The 20,263-nt window shown below is 38.3% G+C and overlaps 1 protein-coding gene across 1 annotated transcript in view; it reads left to right on the plus strand.

Annotated features, from left to right (window-relative positions):
- The window catches only part of EXD2 (exonuclease 3'-5' domain containing 2), a 62,080-nt gene extending 43,683 nt beyond the window's left edge, over positions 1-18,397 (plus strand). Inside the window, exons 5-9 of the mRNA XM_077122832.1 lie at positions 1,801-2,132; positions 3,121-3,227; positions 3,481-3,616; positions 4,662-5,018; positions 15,703-18,397. Coding sequence (XP_076978947.1) covers positions 1,801-2,132; positions 3,121-3,227; positions 3,481-3,616; positions 4,662-5,018; positions 15,703-15,919 — 1,149 coding nt within the window. The 3' untranslated portion in view covers positions 15,920-18,397. The remainder of the gene's footprint in view (positions 1-1,800; positions 2,133-3,120; positions 3,228-3,480; positions 3,617-4,661; positions 5,019-15,702) is intronic.
- Positions 18,398-20,263: the final 1,866 nt, after the last annotated feature.

Genomic DNA, 20,263 nt, shown 5'->3' on the forward strand with positions numbered 1-20,263 from the left:
ACTTGACTTCTGTCTCACAACATTCTGTAGGATAACTCTCTGAGCTGCCTTCTACACACAGAGAAGTTGGGGGGGGGGGGGGCTGTGAGCCTCTCAGGGCACCACCAGACAAACTGAGCCAGACATACATGTTCCCAGAATGTGCACAAGGGTTCCCTCTGGAACTAGACCACGGATCCACACTGGGAACATGGGCCCAAGCCAGCGAGGGGTGGGAAGAGCTGAGGGCCTGCCAGAGCACCACAAGATCCTACCACTTTTGAGAAGCCTTTTTCTTAATCCAGCGCTCGCCCTGTTACTGAAGGCCTTTATCTGTTTTCTGGAACCGTGAAAAAGATGTTTCTGCCAATTTTTGCTGGTTATTGAAATCTTCTGGGAGGTGGGGGGAATGGAGCCCAGAAGCATCTCACTCTACCATCTTGAGCCATATACTCACCAGGATATTTTTAACAGAAGTTTGTTTTGTGAGTCTCTCCTTCATGATATCGGGGTAAATCCAGGGGTTTCTCAGACACTCCTTGAGCTCTGTGATTCAGTTACAATTTTCCACTGGAATCAGTCTCTTCCTTTGGAATATGTGGAGTCCAGTTTTAAGTCTAGGAGAAGTTCAACATCAAGGCTTCATCAAGGCAATGCTTTCTCCTCAAAGTCTGTAACATTCTGGGTGCTGGCTGTTAGTGATCCTTGTGTTTCCTTGGCTTGTATTCCTGCCTCATGTCACAAGGTGGTGTCCTCTTCTTTCTCTCTCCTTGTAACTTTTGATTTGAGGCCCACATTTGAAACCTGTTTCTTTGTTTTCAACATCTTAATAGATATGGCAGGTCATTTCTGATGGGCAGTCACACAAGCCTCTTAATGAGGCCTCTTAAAGCTCTTTCAACTGCTGTAGAGGATGACTGTCTCCAGAATGAATTCCATGTAGTAACTGTCAGATCTTTATTAACCACCATTCCCCCCAAAACTTGAGACAAATCTGGCTGGTTTGGCAACAGATAGAAAGAAACTTTACTGACAATTAAAGGCATGATCCTGGATGGGATCTGGCAAGGGAGGAGAAAAGGCTCAAAGAGGCATTACTGGGACATAGGAAAAATTAGAATGTAGACTGTAAGCTTTATATCAATGTCGAATTGTTTGAACTTGATTACTGCACTAAAAGTGGTTACATAAGTGAATATCCTTATTCTTAGGAAATGTACATGGTAGTATTAAGTCTTCAAGGAGCATGATGTATATAACCTATTCTGAAAGATTTAGATAGATAGATAGATGGATAGGTAAATGGATGAATTGATGAATGGGTGGATGGATGGTTGGAAAAAAGGAAGGGAGGAAGGAGGGAGGGATGGAGGGAGGAAGGAAGGAAGATAGATATAGCAAATGTGGCAAAATGTTAAAAGTTGATGGATCTGCTTATCTGGGGGTGGGTATATTGGAGCTCTCTGTATGGGTTTTATATTATTTTTGCAACAGTCCTGTAAGTTTGAAATGATTTCAAAATAAAAGTTGAAGTAAAAAAGAAAAAGAAACTTCACTGATTTATATAGATAAGGATTTTTGAACAGAGTAATACATTAGTTAAAATCCTACACAGGGAACATGAGTTCATTATACTATTCTACTTACTTTTATATAGTTTGAAATCTTTTATAATAAAAAGGTTTTTTAAGTATAACATGCCTAGGTTTTTGTACATTTTGAATTAGCATCCTCAGAGTTCTCTGTCTTTGTGATTGACTGTGAAACTGCTCTCTTTGGTTTGTCTTCCAGATTCCACTGATTTCTGACTTTTCTCTTCAGGTAATTTATGCTGCCAGGGATGCCCAGGTTTCAGTGGCTCTCTTTCTCCATCTTCTTGGATACCCTTTCTCTAGGAATTCAACTATAGAAGAAAACGGTGGTCGCACTGGCTGGAGAAAAGTTTTGGAGAAATGCCAGGATATGGTAGACATCCCATTCCGACACAAAGGAATTAGCAGATTGGGAGAAGAGATTAATAGGGAAACAATAGATTCTCAACAGAAGCCAAGAAATAAGAGGAATAAAATTGATGGAATGGTGCCAGACAACCACCAAGGGAGAGACCCCAGGAAACATAAAAGAAAGCCCCTGGGGGTCGGCTATTCTGCCAGGTAACCGATTTGTTCCCTGTCTAATAAGGAGTAGGTAGCCCATTCTCCAGTAAAAGATATGATGCCTTGCCTTGGCTGGGGATATTGCTTATGGTAAGATAGCAGAGACTCTCCAAGATTTAATTTTACTTTCAATGACATTTGGAGCTATTCTTAAATTTATTTGTATACTTTCCTCCTTTACTTTTTCTTTTACTTTTTTTTTAAATATTTGAAGTGGAAATGAGAGGAGCTTAGCCCTATTCCTGGATTTGTCACTGATCCTGATATGACTTCAGATTTCCAACTATAAATGGGGGTAAAATTATTATTGCTTGATTATTTCAGGATAGCTGTGAAAATGAATAACAAGAAGTACCTCATACTTTTCAGGAGAAATGTGTCATCTGATTCCTTGTTTATTTGATATTTGATTATTTAGGTTGTATCCAGCTCAAAGCCAATGTTATTCTCTAGCTATTGAGAATGTTCCTGTAAAACTTACACCTGTTGCAGAAATAACAGATAAGTTCTTTGAAGTGGAAGTTTTGGTACCTGAAGCAAAGTGCCATTAGGTATTGCTTGATTAACTCAAGGCAAGTAGTACATATGAACCAAGAATAAATCTAGAAGGCCCTCATTACTTTAGCTTGAACTTCATTAATTTACTTTGTTTAGTCCAGTGATTACTGTATAGCGCAGTAAAGAGTAATTTTCTGTCTTACTTCCACTTTCGTAGCAGAGCTATGTAAATACCTCCCAACTCACTGCTGAAGTCCCAATCCATAAATATAAAAACTAGAGGCATAAACTAATTCCTTTTTAGTCTCTTTCCTAGCCCGGTGCAAATGGAGCGTTTCTTGCCCTATTTGTTTTTTTCCATAATAGGTCATTTTAGCTCTACTGTGGAGAATAGCTTGGGTCACTCAGAGGAGAACATGGGAAGGTAACTGATAACATCTACCAATAGTTAGTTTTTAGTTTTAGATATCTCTCTCCTTTCTTGCAGAAAATCACCCCTCTATGATAACTGCTTTCTTCATGCTCCTGATGGACAGCCCCTCTGCACTTGTGATCGAAGAAAGGCTCAGTGGTACCTGGACAAAGGCATTGGAGGTCTGAGATTCACTTGTCATATTTTATCTGTAATTGGGTGCATGTGGGTATTGGCAGAGGTAGGGAGTGGGATAAAGGAAAGAGTAGATAGAAAAAGGCAGAGAAACCTTGAGATACACAGGGGCTGGGTTATTCAAAATCCAGAAACAGTGAGCTCTGCTAGGACACGAACTGGAGCAGAGAACAATTAAAATTTTGCTTCTTACCTGAGGGAAAGTTGGGCAGTCAAGTACTAAAGCTTCTTCTCTCTAAGAGCTGGTGAGTGAAGAGCCTTTTGTGGTCAAGCTACAGTTTGAACCTGCAGGAAGACCTGAATCTCCAGGAGACTATTACTTGATGATTAAAGAGAACCTGTGTGTAGTGTGTGGCAAGAGAGACTCCTACATTCGGTGAGTATGCTATTGGGCTACCCCAATTGTCTGCCTCAGATGGAAGTCGTCTTTTAGCTTCATACAGGGCCCCCAGGAGTCTTGGCTGACATTGCCAATGGTAGCTCAGAGGCTTGTCCCTACTGGGCATCCCAGTCTCCCTGAGAGCATAAATACTCTGCCAGCCTTGTAGTGGCTCATGCCCTTCTTGAGCCCAGTTTTGGAGTGTAATACTATTCTCAGTAACAGTCTGCCATCGAGAGATTGGCATTTTATTCATGAAGGGCTGAAGACCAGTTCCTTCAGAAGCTTCTTTCCTTTCTGTATCCTTAAAATCCTCCCTTGACTCAGCAAGCTTTCTGAATCTTGGTACCATTCATAGAATATTTAGATGACCTTAAAATGGTCTGGGGTGAAATACTATGTTGTATCAGGATATGCAGACAGTATAGGTGGGGCTTCCCACTGGGCCTGGATACCTGGAGACTTGGGCTTTTTCCCTAGTTTCTGTGGAATAATTCATTTTCCTCCTTTCTTCCCCTGCAGCTGTGGCTGCTAAGAATATTTCATTACAAGGAGGGGTTGTTTCTCTTTATAAAATAGTGATGGATCTTGTTGAACCAGGGAAATAATCTTAGACTAAGGGAATCCTCAGATGAAGGAAATTGGCTCTTCAGTTCATCAGCCTTCCAAAACATCAGGAAAACATTCCAAGCTTTAAGAGAGTTGTTTCCAGATGTCAACGGCCATTAAAATATCTTTGCATGTCTCTGATACTCTTCCTTTTGGGAGCACAACCAACTTCTCAAAGGTTGTTATTGACTTCCCCCCACCCCTGACCCCCATTGCAGTTACTTCAAGAAGAGAGGAGCCTAAAGTACAGGTAGATAAGTGTGTTGAAAGTGAAATAGATATTATTGCCTTTGTTTATCTCTGTTGGGTAGTGGTGCCCAGACTTCTCAGTCATACTAGGCCCAGACAAGAACCCCAATAGCCTGCCTCCTTGCCTTATGTGTGTTCTGTGTCATATACACTGATATCTGCTTTTGGGATGGGCTTGTTCCAGGAAGAATGTGATTCCACATGAGTACCGAAAGCACTTCCCCATTGAAATGAAAGACCACAATTCTCATGATGTCTTGCTGCTCTGCACCTCCTGCCATGCTGTCTCCAATTATTATGACAACTATTTGAAGCAGCAGCTGGCCAAGGAGTTCCAGGCCCCCATTGGCTCTGAGGAGGGTTTGCGCCTGCTGGAAGATCCTGAACGCCGGCAAGTGCGTTCTGGGGCTAGGGCCCTCCTCAACGCAGAGAGCCTGCCTGCTCATCGAAAGGATGAGCTTCTGCAAGCACTCAGAGAGTTTTATAACACAGACATGGTCACAGATGAGATGGTTCAAGAGGCTGCCAGCCTGGAGACCAGGTATGATTTATGATTCTGGTTAGAGAAGGAATTTGGGGGATAACCCAGTGACATTAACCCTGATTACTCAGTGGGAATGCTTTCCAGGGAGGGGGCATTATAGGCTTAGGTGTTTATCCCATTGATTGTCTAATTATTTAAGATAGACATGGGGATGGAATAGAACATTCTGTTTGAGAATTTCTTTTCTGTAGTACACTTGCCTTTCATGAGATGTCAACCCTCGACCCTTTAAGGTTATGTACTTAGTTCCAGTCACTTTCATGAACTAGAGTTCAAATGTAGAGGAGTTGCATCTTATCCATTCTGTGCAGAGGTAAGTCATAAAATCAGCTTATGGTGAAAATAATAACTTCCAGGACTCAGTCCTTCTACCAAAAAAACTTTTAAACAGACAGGAACTGTCTGAAACAACCATTTTGAAACCTCAGAGGCCAGAACGCTGTACAGCATTCAGGGAAGAATGGGAGAAAGAGGCTGATAATTATGGTCAAGACTTGTGAAATGCAGCTGCTGGTGCCCATTCCCTACTGTGGCAGGCTGCCACGGGGTCCTGTTCCTGGCTTGTTGTTGGTGACAGACATGTAAAAATCCTCCTCCCCAAGAACATGGCCAATTACAGATCATGGCTTTTGATTAGCAAATTTGGATCATTGGTCCTGGCTCTGAGGGCAACTATTGTTTCAACCCATCCCAGACAAAGATGGAGGCAGCCATTGTTTCAGCTTCTCCAGACAGGAGCAGAGGCTGTAGAGATTTAAAGACAGGCCACTTCCTCAGGGCTGAGGGAGACAGTTTTCTGAAGGGCTGCATTTGCTAGGCAGGCCAGGCAAGCTCAGCTTTGGAGAGCCATCAGAGAAGATTTTTGTGCCCTTCCTGAGTCCCTCCCTAGGGCACTTTGGAGCCAGTCTGTGCCTCATTCGTGGACCCTAGTTGGCTGGGAAAGACTGACTTGGGAAAGTGACCCTACTCCCAGAATTTACCATCCAGGCAGAAGCACCATGAGCCAACAAAAGAAGTGTGAAAAACTATGGAGGCAGACAGTCTGGGACAAAGGCCAGCTGGTTTAAATACCTGGGAGAAGGAGGTCTTTGTTCTGGGGAACAGAGGGGACAACCAAAGTGCTGCAAACAGACAAACTCAAAAATAGCTAACAAGCAAAAGCCCAGGACAAGACAGAGGCCAAGAATAACAGGGAAAACCCTGTATACAGCATTTGTCTTGGGCAGACCTTCCTAATAGGAGGGCTGAAGGTCAAGAAAATCTCTGGCTTATCACTAGCCGGTTACAAAATCAAAAAACAGACATTCCAGGGAGTAAATCCAGAATTAACATTTTCAAATATTAAAATGTACAATGTGCAACAAAAGAGTACAAGACAGACAAAGAAATAGGAAATGATAACCCATCCAAAAGAAGAGGATAAAGATATAGAAAACACCAATGAAGAAGATGAGAATATAGGCATACCAAACAAAGCTTTTTAAAAAATGATCTTAAAAATGCCCAAGGAGATGAAAGTGCAGAGAAAGAACTAGAGGATATCAGGAAAACAATGAATAGCAATATGAGAAATTTAGTAAAGATAGAAATTTTAGAAAGGAACCAAGCAGAGCTACTGGAGTTGAAAACCACAATAACCCAGAAGGGTTTCAAGAGCAGATTGGAGCTGGCAGAATAAAAATCAGTGAACTTGAAGACAGTGCACTTGAAATGAGTCAGGCTGAAGAACAGAAAGAATAGAAATATTGAAAGTGATGCAGCATCAAGCACACAATATACGTATTATGGGAGTCCCAGAAGGAGAAGAAAGAAACAAAAGGGCAGAAGGAATAGTCAAAGAAATAATGATAGAGAACTTCTGAACTTGGCAAATGATGTGAATATGCACATCCAAAAAGCTCAGAGAACACCCAACAGGATAAACATGAAGATAAATATACCCCATCATATAATGATTATGCTATCAAAAGCAAAGCACAAGAAAAGAGTTCTGAAAGCTGCAAGAGAAATAATGTGTTATATACAAGTGTGTCTCAATTAGATTGCCAATTTCTCATCAGAACCATGAGGCAAGAAGACAGTGAGTAAAATACTTAAACTGCTGAAAGGAAACAATTGTCAACCAAGAATTTTTTATCTGGTGAGGCTTTGTTTCAAAAATGAGGGCGAGATTAAGACATTCTCAGATAAGCAAAAACTGAGGGAGTTCATCACCACTGGACCACCCCTACAAAAAATGCTGAAGGGAATGCTTCAGAATGAAAGGTAAGGACACTAGAAAGGGGTTCAAAGCAGCATAAAGAAATAAAGACCTGTGGTGAAGGTAACCATTTGGGTTATTACCAAATGCCAGTATTATCATATTGTATGTAAATCTACTTCTTGCTTCCTACAGATGCTAAAGGGCAAGTGCATAAAAAGTAATGATAAATCTAGGTTTTTGGATATGCAGTGTACTAAGATATAAATAGTAACAATTACAGAAAAATGGTGGGGGGACTTAGGGATTTAGGGAAAGTATATGTGCATACTGTTGAAGTTAACTTGGCATCAAACCAAATATGATTTTTATAGATTTAAGATATTAAATTTTAACCCATTATCACTACAGGGAAACAGATGAAGAATATATTCAAATAGAAATGAGAAGGAAGTCAATATGGTACAACACATAAAAGCAAATATATATATAAAAGTAGGCTTTAACGGAAGTAAGGGACAAATATGGTAAAAGACCTACAAAGATTAAATAGCAAAATGGCAGAAGAAAATCCAGTATGATCAGTAATAACTTTAAATATAAGTGGATTAAATTCTCCAATCAAAAGGCACAGATTAATAAAACATATGAAAATGGCATAACCCAAGTATATGCTGTCTGCAAGAGACTCACCTTAAAGTCAATGGTACAAGTAGGTCAAGAGTGAAAGTATGGAAAAAATGTACCATGCAAGTAGTAACCAAAAGAGAGCTTGAATGGCGAACCTAATATCAGATAAATTAGACTTTGAGTTAAAAACTGTTGCGAGGAACAAAGATATTCATTATTTACTGATACAGGAGCAGAATTCAGTAGGAAGATGTAACAATTACAAATATACAGGCTCGTAACAGCAGAGCCCTAAATATATATATATAAATATATATATATATTTATAAATATATAAAGAAGCAAATACTGACATATTTGAAGGGAAGAATTATGGGTTCTACATTAATATTAGGAGACTTTAACCCACAACTCTTAGTAATGGATAGACTGTCTAGTTAGAGAATCAATAAGAAAGTGTAGGACTTGAATGATACAGTAAACCAACCTGACCTAACAGACATATTTAGAACATTGCACCCAACAAAAACAGAATATACATTCTTCTTGAGTGCATGTAAATCATTCTCCGGGATAGACCATATGTTGGGTCACAAAACAAGTCTTAATACATTAAAAAATACTGAAATCATATAATGTATATTCTCTGACCACGATGGAATAAAGCTGGAAATCAAAAATAAAGGGAGAAATAGAAAATTCAGGAATACATGAAAATTAAACAACACACTCTTAAATCACCAATGGCTTAAAGAGGAAATCAGAAATGAAATTAGGAAATATCTTGAAATGAATGAAAATGAAAAGACAGCACACCAGAACTTATGGGATACAGTGAAGGCAGTGCTGAGTGGTAAAAATGTATAGCTCTAAATGCTTACATTGAAAAAGAAGAGAGACAAATCAGAGACTGAACATAAAGACTGGAAGAAGAACTAGAAAAAGAAGAGCTAACTCAATACAAAGTGAGCAGAAGGAAGGAAATAACAAAGAGCAAACTGGAGAAAAATGAAATAGAAAACAAAAACAGAGAGAATCAACAAAACCAAAAGTTGATTCTTTGGAAATAAAATTTACAAACCTTTACCTAGACTGACAAAGAAAAAGAGAGAAAGGGTGCAAATAAAAATCCAAAATGAAAAAGGGGGCGTTATTATTGAGCCCACTGAAATGAAAAGGACTATAATGGAATATTATCAAGAAATGTATGCTAATAAATTAAATGACGTACATGAAATGGACAAAGTCCTAGAAACATACAAATCTACCTACGTTGACTCAAGAAGAAATAGAAAATCTCAACAAGCCAATATTTAATAAAGAGATTGAATCAGTAATTAAAAATCTCCCAACAAAGAAAATCCTAGGACCAGATGGCTTTACAAGGGAATTCTATCAAACATTCCACGAAGACATAACTCTAATTCTGTTCTAACTCTTCCAGAAAATTAAAGAACAGAAAACTCTCCCTAACTCATTATATGATGCCAACATTACCCTCATTCCAAAACCAGATAAATGAAAACTATAGACCAATATCTCTTATGAATATTGTAACAGAAATCTGCAACAAAATACTACCAACTGATTCTAACAACAGATTAAAAGAATTATACACTGTGATCAAGTGGAATTTATCCCTGGTATGAAAGGATGGTTCAACATAACAAAATCATTTAAAGTAATACATCACATTAATAAAATGAAGAGGAAAAATCATCTCAGGCGGCCATGGTGGCTCAGCTGGCAGAGTTCTTGCCTGCTGTGCTGGAGAGGGGTGCCTGCCCATGCAAAAAACAAACAAACAAAACAAACAAAAATCATAATCATCTCAATTGATGCAGAAAAGGCAGTAACATTTCTTCATAAAAACATTTGGAACGTTTATAATAGAAGGAATTCTTCAACATGATAAAGGGCATGTATGAAAAGTTTACAGCTAACATCTTACTTACTGGTGAGAGACTGAAAGCTTTCCCTCTAAGATCAGGAACAAGACAAGGATGTCTACTGTTAACCATTGTTATTCAACATTGTACTGGAAGTTCTAGCCAGAGCAGTTAGTCAAGAAAAAGAAATAACAAGTAACCAAATTGGAAAGGAAGAATTAAACTTCCCTTATATGCAGATAATATGATCATATATACAGAAAATCCTGAAAAATCCACGACAAAGCTCTTAGAGCTAATAAATGAATTCAGCAAAGGTTGCAAGATCAACACCCCAAAATCAGTAGTGTTTTTATACACAAGAAATAAGAAGAAATCAAGAAAAAATTATATTCATAATCATAACTAAAATAATCAAATACCTATGAATAAATTTTACCAAGGAGGTAAAGGATGTGTACACAGAAAACTATAAAACATTGCTAAAAGAAAGCAAGAATACCTAAATAAATGGAAAGGCATTCCATATTCATGGATTGGAAGACTAAAAAACATTAAGATGTTAATCCTATCCAAAAAGCAGAAATGAAAAAGCCAACTATCAAATTTATATGAAAGTGTAAGGGGGCCCAGATAGCTAAAACCTTGTTTAAAAAGAAGAATGAAGTTGGAGAACTCATCCTGACTTTAAACTTTATTACAAAGCCATAGTAATTAAAACAGCATTGGTTCAAGGACAGACATATGGACCAATGGAATAGAATTGAGAGCTCAGAAATCAACCTTCACGTTTACAGCCAGCTGATTTTTGACAAGGTGGCAAAGGGTACTCAATAGGGAAAAACAATGTCTTCAACAAAATGGTGCTAGGAAAACTATCTACATCTGCAAAAAAAAAAAAAAAAAGCAAACCGGAGGGGGACCCCTACCTTACACTGTATAAGAAAATCAATTCAAATTGCATCAAAGACCTTAATAGGAGAGTAGAACTATCAAACTCCTAAAAGAAAACATGGGTAAAGTATCTTTAGGACCTTGTGTTAGGCAATGGTTTCTTAAACTTTACACCCAAAGCACAAGCAAAAAAAGAAATAATAGATAGGACCTTGTCAAAATTAAAATATATTGTGCCTCAAAGGACTTTATCGTGAAAGTAAAGTGGCAACCTACACAATGGGAGAAAAATATTTGGAAACCACATATCCAATAAAGGGTTAATATCCAGAATATATAAAGAAATCTTCAACTTAACAAGAGAAACAACCCAGTTAAAAAAAAAGGGCAAAATCTTAAACGAACATCTCTCCAAAGAAGATTTACAAACATATGAAATGATGCTCAACATTAATAGCCATCAGGGAAATGTAAATCAAAACTACAATGAAATACCATTTCATACCCATTGGAATGATGCTAATAAAAAAAGAAATAAAAAAGCGTTGGGAAAAAAAATGTTGGAAAGGATGTGGAAAACTAGGAACTCTCATTCATTGCTGATGGCAGTGTAAAATGGTGCAGTCACTGTGGAAGATAGCTTGGACGTTCCTCAGAAAGCTAAGGATAGATCTACTGTATGACCCAGCTACTTCTTGGTATATACCCAGAAGAACTAAAAGTGGGGACTTGAACAGATATTTGCACAGCAATGCTCATAGTGGCATTATTCACAATTGTCAATAGATGGATGCAACCCAAGTGTCCATCAACTGGCAAATAGATAAATTGAGTGTGGTTTATACATGCAATGGAATATTATGCAGCTGCAAAAAAGAATAAAGTTTTGATACATGTGGCAACATGGATGAACTTCGAAGACATCATGTTGAGTGAAATAAGCTAGGCACAGAAGGACAAATATTGTTTGATCTCACTGATTTGAAAAAATTAGAAAAAGCAAATTCATAGAGTTAGAATCTTAGAATATAGGTTACCAAGGGTTGGGGTGAGGATAGGAATGGGAAGTTGAGGCTTAAAATATATAGGCTTCCTCCTCAAAATCCAATACTTTAGTGCTTCAAAGGACTTTTGCAAAAAGGTGAAGAGGCAGCTGACTCAAGGTGAGAAAATATTTGGAAACCAAATATTTCTGATGAGTGTTGTCTATCTAGGATATATAAAGAAATCCTACAACTCAACAATAAAAAGACAAACCCAATTTAAAAATGGGCAATAGACATTTTTCCAAAGAGGAAATACAGATAGCTAAAAGCACATGAAAAGATGCTCAGCTTCACTAGTTATTAGTGAAATGCAAATCCAAACCACAATGAGATATCATCTCACACCTACTGGAATAGCTCCTATTAAACCAACAGGAAACTACAAGTGTTGGAGAGGATGTGGAGAAATTAGAGCACTTTTTCACTGTTGGTGGGAATGTAAAATGGTACAGCCACTGTGGATAATGATGTGGTAGTTCCTCATGAAGCTAAATATAAAGTTGCCTTGTGACCCATTGTGCTGGTTTGAATCTGTTGTGTACCCAGAAAAGCCAAGTTCTTTAATCCTCATTCAGTATTGCTGGGTGGGAGCTTTTTTTATTATTTCCATGGAGATGTGACCCATCCAATTATGGGTGGTGACTTTTAGTTAGATGGGTTCCATGGAGGTACGTCTCCACTCATTCAAGGTGGGGTTCCTTATTAGAGCCCTTTAAGAGGGAACCATTTTGGAAAAAGCTTTAGAGCCACCAAAGAGCCAGCAGAATGGAAAGAGCCCCGGGGAAGCCATTGAAGATTCCTAGAGAGAAAGCTAGCAGATGTTGCCATATGCCTTTCTAGCTGAGAGAGGAACCCTGAACATCATCAGCCTTCTTGAACCAAGGTATCTCTCCCTGGATGCCTTAATTTGGACATTTTCATAGCCTTGTCTTGTCACAGCCTTAGAAATGTACATTTGCAACTTAATGAATTCCCTTTTTTAAAAGCCATTCCGTTTCTGGTATATTGCATTCTGGCAGCTTGCACACTAGGATACCTGGTAATCCTTTTACTTGGGATATACCTGGAAGAGCTGAAAGCAGGAACATGAACAGACATTTATACACCAGTGTTCATAGTGGCATTATTCACAGTTGCCAAAAGATGGAAACAACCTGAGTGTCCATCAACAGATGAATGGATAAACAATATTTGGTATATATATGCAATGGAATGTTATTCAGCAGGAAGAAGAAATGAAGTCCTGAAGCACGTGACAAAGTAGATCAACCTTGAGAATATTATGTTAAGTGAAATAAGTCAGAAACAAAAGGACAAATATTGTATGATCTCACTGATATGAACTAATTATAATAAGTAAACTCAAAGTATAGGATATAGGATTCCAGAATATAGAATGAAGCTAAAAAATGGGGAGCAGTTGCTTAATATGTACAGAATGTTTGACTAGGTTGAACTTAAATGTTTGCAAATGGATGACGGTAGCATGTTATTGTGAGAATAATTAACAGCACTGAAGGGAGCATGAGTGTGGTGGAAAGGGCAAGTTTAGAGTTATGTTTTTCACCAGAAGGTAAGTTGGAGGTTAAAACTTGGGAATGTATAACATGGTGAGTCCTGTGGTGGACAGTATCTGTGATTAACTGTGCAAATATAAATTAATTCTTTCACAAACTAGAAGAAATGTACAGCACCATTACAACTAGTTAACAATAGAGAGGTACGTAGGAAAAAATTACCTATTGTAAACTGTGGACTATGGTTAACAGTAATATTTTAGTACTCTTTCCATCAACAGTAGCAAATGTACCACACCAATACCATGGATCAGTAATGGGGGGAGTAAATGTTTGAGAATTGATCATGGGGATGTATGCACAACTATGTGATGATACTTTGAGCCAATGATTGTGTACTTCATATGGTTTGTATGGTGTGTTAATGTATTTCAATGAAATTGTGTTAAAAATGGAATGATGGAAGTGTTTTGGTAATGGGTGGTGGTGATGGTAACACAATGTTGTAAACACAATTAACAGATCTGAAATATAGAGCTCAATATAATTGAAAGGGGAAATGTTAGATTGTATATATAGTAACCCAGTAAAAATTTTTTTTAATCCATGGAACTTCACTACACAAACAGTGAACCCTAAGTTAAACCATGGACTTTAATTAACAGTAAAGTTATAAAAATGTGCTGTTTTCAGTTGTAGCACATGATCCACACCAGTGCAATGTGTTGGTGGTGCAATGGCATATTTGAATCCTGTATTTTATGCAGAATTGTTCTGTAAACTCTCTTCTCCAATTAAAACAAGTTTTAAAATAACAGTAGAAAATACCCTCATATTTCTGATACTGTCTCTGAAGTATGGTAAATGTGGTTTTGTATCTCTGGGAACTCAGACTAATGGATTTATGTTTCCCATCTCATCTGCACTGAGTGAAGTGTTGGGCAGAATTCTGTTACTATTTAAATTGCTTTTCTCCTTTTTCCTTCTTTCCTCTCTTTCTTCCTCCTTGTCTGTGAGCACATAGTTAAGTTCATATGGCGCGGTGTTTCTCAGTGAGAAGTTCATGGCCCTAGAAATGAAGGAGCATGTGATTCTCCTGGGATTGGATAATACTGGGATTGAATGTAGTTTTGCTTCCCACTGATCACATTTTTCAGCAGTACTAGGATTAAAATAATTGATCTGACCAGTTCACAAAACCCTGATAGTGATGCCAGATGCCTATAGTGTTTTTCTTATTATTTGAAAAAATAAACTTTTAATTATCAGCAAATATTTATAGATATACTGTATCACAGAGCACCAAGCTAATAAGGTTTCCATAAATTGTCTTAATTTTTTTTATAACACTATGGAATAGAATTTAGATTTCTTACTAGTAATTGCTGGTATTATAGCTTGCATTTTTAAGTCTTTCAAAGTTTTTTTAAATTGAATTTTATTCCCATAACTATTCTGTGAAGTTGTAAAATAGATATTTTTGATATATTTTCTTTTTATTATTATTATTTGTAAAATAGATGTTATTTTCCAAGTTTTATATTTAGATACCCTGAGGTTAAAGATAAGTTACTTGCCAGGGTCTTATAACAAAGTAGTGACACTGGCTTCTTTGACTAATTTCCAAATTTATTTCCTAAAACAGCCAAACCTCCCCATTCAGCTGTAGACCTTTTTAAAAAATTCACCTTGCTGACTCGGTTAGATGAACACTAGACATGGATATCTAGGACAGGGAGGAACAGCTGTTTGCATAAAGATAGGCAAGTTAGTGGGAAGCTAATGAGCTGAATAATAAAATGTCTGCAGATACCCAGAATGCACTGACACTGCTAGGCTGGTGAATCTTGGGAAGGAGCATTGCTAGTGGGGTGTGGATGCCAAGAGATGAACGGAGTCCGCAAGGCACGGGCCTTCTTTGAGGAAGGTAATCATTATTTATAGCAAGTGAAAGCACTGCTAGCATGGTATCAAGAGAAAATTTTAAGGAAGGATGCAGGGATTTGTCTTACCATTAAACAGCACCGTCTGCACACCTGAGCAACCACGATAGCATTTTATTGTGACTGAAACACTTCTCATGAATGTGGTTTGGCATTCTTATTGTGAGAAAGAAGGCACTAAAGAAATGTATCTACCACGTTGCATTTCACAGTCAGGTATTATCTCGCGTTATAAACTGGTAACTCAGTTATGCCTTCCAGACAACGGTGGAATAAAAACATAACTAGCATTCTTCCCCATCATAAACCAGACAGTACCCTTCTAGTGGGGCCTTAGCATTAGGTAGTTGCCTTCCCATAAGACTATCTCAGAACTCCCAAATACCTTCTGTTGAACTGCATCCAGCATGTACAAACTACTAATAAATAAGGCATTCTAACAACTGTTCTCCATGTGCCTTTGTGGCAACTATGAATGCTGTGGTCTGCAGCATTCATAGCTGTGTGTGTGACTGCCCTGTGCTTGTTTCTCTCATGTCCTTTGTGCTTTGTGTCTTTGCAGGATTTCTAATGAGAACTACGTTCCCCATGGGCTGAAGGTGGTGCAGCGCCACGCGGAGGGTGGGCTCCGCTTCCTCATGCAGCTGGAGAGCCGCTGGCGGCAGCACTTCCTGGACTGTATGCAGCCCAAGCACCTACCCCAGCAGTGGTCGGTGGACCATAACCATCGAAAGCTGCTCCGGAAATATGGGGAAGACCTTGCTATCAAGCTGTCCTGATTCTGCTTCCCTTGCAGGTTAGGACAGGTAGGAAGCTGGACCCAAGGTTGAAAAGCCACCTCTTCCCATTTTAATACATCATTAATTGTCAAAGCCTTGGTGACACAACTCATTGTACTAACCCATACTAATCTCAAACCAAAATCCCTTTCTGGTGGAAAAAGGCTGTTCTTTCTAAGGGAAGTTGGTGGCTTTGGAGTTTGGTTTGGCAGGTTTTTTCCTTCCTTTTATTTTATCTTCATGGACAAGGGAGCCCTTGGCCTTTATACCCACGCTCCCTCTTCTGTTTTGCCTCTGCAAAGGGAAAACGAAGGATTCTTTGTTTAGTGACTTGTCAAGACACTTAGGTTTTTAATACTTTTCTTCCCTGTACAGTACAGGGCAGCCTCTTATAGGGACTGTCATGTGTCAGTGGTCAGTCCCGTCAGGTTAGAAGGGGAGAAGACTTTCTTCTAGAGGTTAGAGATGTGAACAAGTGGTCAGATTCATTTTCCCATAATTGCAAGGTCTTTGGACGGTGGCTCTCCCACTATTCACCTGGTTGAGACCCATACCGTCTGAGTCGGAGCTCATTTTACAAACTTGAAAATGTTCCCCTTTACACGTCCAAGGCCAAAGCAGCAACTTCTTACCATATGTTTCTACCATAACGCTAGGGGAAATCCTTTACTGGAAAAAAGTCTTCAGTCTGGGTAGGGCCGACAGAAGCATAAGCGCCATCTCCCGATAGAACTTTGACAGTTTGCTCAACTTTTCCTCTCATGCTGTTTGTGGCCTGCTCATTGCAGTCCTCCCGAGAACCGCAAGGTTTTTTAAACTTAATCTCTTTCTGAGAAGAAGAAGATCGTTTTTTCCTCTTTTACCCATTTAATTCACTCCCAGTACCATTTGGTCAGGTTATGACGTGGGGGCTTCTCCGTCTCCTCTGGAGCACGGGATGTTAGTATCTGAAACCAGCTGATGTCCAAAACGGTGGTGTGCATATTGCAAAATGTCTCGTATTTCAAAAGTTAGGCCACCGCTCTGAGTATGACATCAGCTTATTAATGACTATTACTTTTTCTGAAGCATTAGGAGAACTCTCTTATTTTAAAGGATCTTAACAAGTTTTAAAAAGAATTTTGTATCCAGAATCCAGTGAGAACCCTATTTTGGAATTGTGCCCAAGTTGATCATAACTGCTCTTACATTGATAAATAAAACTTTTAAGCACAAGGCTCACTGATTTTAAATGTAGAACTTTTTTCTTCCTAACTTTGTAAAATTGGTAAATATTCTTGGGGAAGGATGTATTTATCCCACAGGTCCCTTACCTGGGGCAGCACCATGCACATGTGTCCTTGGGTAGATCACACACACACACACACACACACACACACAGTGCACGGTGACCTGGCAGCAGCCCACGGTGCACGTGCACATCCTGTAGTTTCTTCTCTGCCCTTCATTCTTTCCCATGTGTTCTCAAACAGGCATTTCTGGGATCTAAACTACAGAAATCCTTAAATGCATAGTACCAGCCACTTTGAGAAATGTATGTATATTCAGTGTATTTGGTTATTATGGGGTGTGTGCCTCAGTGGCTGTGTTTAATGGAGTCCAAGAGTGGAAAAGAACATTGGAGATGGATGGGTCAAAAACAGCCTCTTACTTGGTCATGGTATTTAGTCAGACTTGCCACAAGATGGCACTCGTGGATTTTACGTTTCTGTTCATTCCTGATGAGAAATAGGTGACTTTTACACTCATTACTGAACTTGACTCATGACTTATGTTTAATAGCTTGAAAAGAAATACTTCTGCTTCTGAAACAAGGGAGTAGTGCTCTTTCTTTCTCTTCCCCTGTCATCCCCATGCAAGAGATGAGAGACGTGAAAGGTCGCTTAAAGTTGCAGTGGTTGCTGTGGGAAGAGGAAATGGGTTCCTTTACAGTCCTCCAGTAGGGCTTCTTGCAAAGCCCAGGAGAAAAGGACTGTGTCACACAAGAATCCTTTTCAGAAGAGTCACTGTGTAGATCTGAGTCTCTTTGTTCTCTGAGTCTCCCTTGAATTTTAGTAGTCTTTCCCTAAGGCTGATGACTGCCCTCACAAGTGGGTTTTAGGGTAGATAATATTTAAACATAATATTGTTGCTTTTTTCTGGTATGAAAGAAATATATGCACATTAAAGAAGTTTAAAAAAGAATAAAAATCATGTCTTCACTCCAAAGAACAGAGTTAACCTTTGCTGATACATTTATAAATTTCCCTTCAGCATTTAAAAATGCATACAATATGTATAGTATTTAAACAAAATTGAGAGTCATACGTATATATGACTTGAGAAAAAGCTTGGTATCCAAGGTTTTTTCCCCATTTAACATGGTATCACAAGTAATTTCCTATGCCTTTAAATCTTTGAAAATAGAGCTCTACCTTACTTTTGTTACCCATTTCCACGCTGTGAAAAGTTTTTGGCCATTTTAGAACCTTTGGTATTATCAATAATGCTGTGTTGAACATTCTTTTTTTTTTTTTTTATTAATTAAAAAAAGAATTAACAAAACAATTAGAAATCATTCCAATCTACATGTACAATCAGTAATTCTTAATAACATCACATAGTTGCATATTCATCATTTCTTAGTACATTTGCATCGATTTAGAAAAAGAAATAAAAAGACAACAGAATAAGAATTAAAACAATAATAGGAAGAAAAAAAAACAAAAAAAACAAAAACAAAAAACCTATACCTCACATGCAGCTTCATTCAGTGTTTTAACATAATTGCATTACACTTGGGTAGTATTGTGCTGTCCATTTCTGAGTTTTTATATCAAGTCCCGTTGTACAGTCTGTATCCCTTCATCTCCAATTATCCCTTCTCTTTTTTTTTTTTTTTTTAATTAACGGAAAAAAAGAAATTAACCCAAAATTTAGAGATCATACCATTCTACACATGCAATCATTAATTCTTAACATCATCACATAGATGCATGATCATCATTTCTTAGTACATTTGCATTGGTTTAGAAGAACTAGCAACATAACCGAAAAAGATATAGGATGTTAATATAGAGAAAAAAATAAAAGTAATAATAGTAAAATCAAAACAAAACAAAACAAAACAAAACAAAAACCTATAGCTCAGATGCAGCTTCATTCAGTGTTTTAACATGATTACTTTACAATTAGGTATTATTGTGCTGTCCATTTTTGAGTTTTTGTATCTAGTCCTGTTGCACAGTCTGTATCCCTTCAGCTTCAATTACCCATTGTCTTACCCTGTTTCTAACTCCTGCTGAACTCTGTTACCAATGACATATTTCAAGTTTATTCTCGAATGTCCGTTCACATCAGTGGGACCATACAGTATTTGTCCTTTAGTTTTTGGCTGGATTCACTCAGCATAATATTCTCTAGGTCCATCCATGTTATTACATGGTTCATAAGTTTATCTTGTCTTAAAGCTGCATAATATTCCATCGTATGTATATACCACAGTTTGTTTAGCCACTCTTCTGTTGATGGAGATTTTGGCTGTTTCCATCTCTTTGCAATTGTAAATAATGCTGCTATAAACATTGGTGTGCAAATGTCCGTTTGTGTCTTTGCCCTTAAGTCCTTTGAGTAGATACCTAGCAATGGTATTGCTGGGTCGTATGGCAATTCTATATTCAGCTTTTTGAGGAACCGCCAAACTGCCTTCCACAGTGGTTGCACCCTTTGACATTCCCACCAACAGTGGATAAGTGTGCCTCTTTCTCCGCATCCTCTCCAGCACTTGTCATTTTCTGTTTTGTTGATAATGGCCATTCTGGTGGGTGTGAGATGATATCTCATTGTGGTTTTGATTTGCATTTCTCTAATGGCCAGGGACATTGAGCATCTCTTCATGTGCCTCTTGGCCATCCGTATTTCCTCTTCTGAGAGGTGTCTGTTCGTCTTTTTCCCATTTTGTAATTGGGTTGGCTGTCTTTTTGTTGTTGAGATGAACAATCTCTTTATAAATTCTGGATACTAGACCTTTATCTGATATATCATTTCCAAATATTGTCTCCCATTGTGAAGGCTGTCTTTCTACTTTCTTGATGAAGTTCTTTGATGCACAAAAGTGTTTAATTTTGAGGAGTTCCCATTTATTTATTTCCTTCTTCAGTGCTCTTGCTTTAGGTTTAAGGTCCATAAAACCGCCTCCAGTTGTAAGATCCATAAGATATCTCCCAACATTTTCCTCTAACTGTTTTATGGTCTTAGACCTAATGTTTAGATCTTTGATCCATTTTGAGTTAACTTTTGTATAGGGTGTGAGAGATGGGTCTTCTTTCATTCTTTTGCATATGGATATCCAGTTCTCTAGGCACC

Source organism: Tamandua tetradactyla, chromosome 12 (assembly GCF_023851605.1).
Source record: "Tamandua tetradactyla isolate mTamTet1 chromosome 12, mTamTet1.pri, whole genome shotgun sequence".
NCBI lineage: Eukaryota > Metazoa > Chordata > Mammalia > Pilosa > Myrmecophagidae > Tamandua > Tamandua tetradactyla.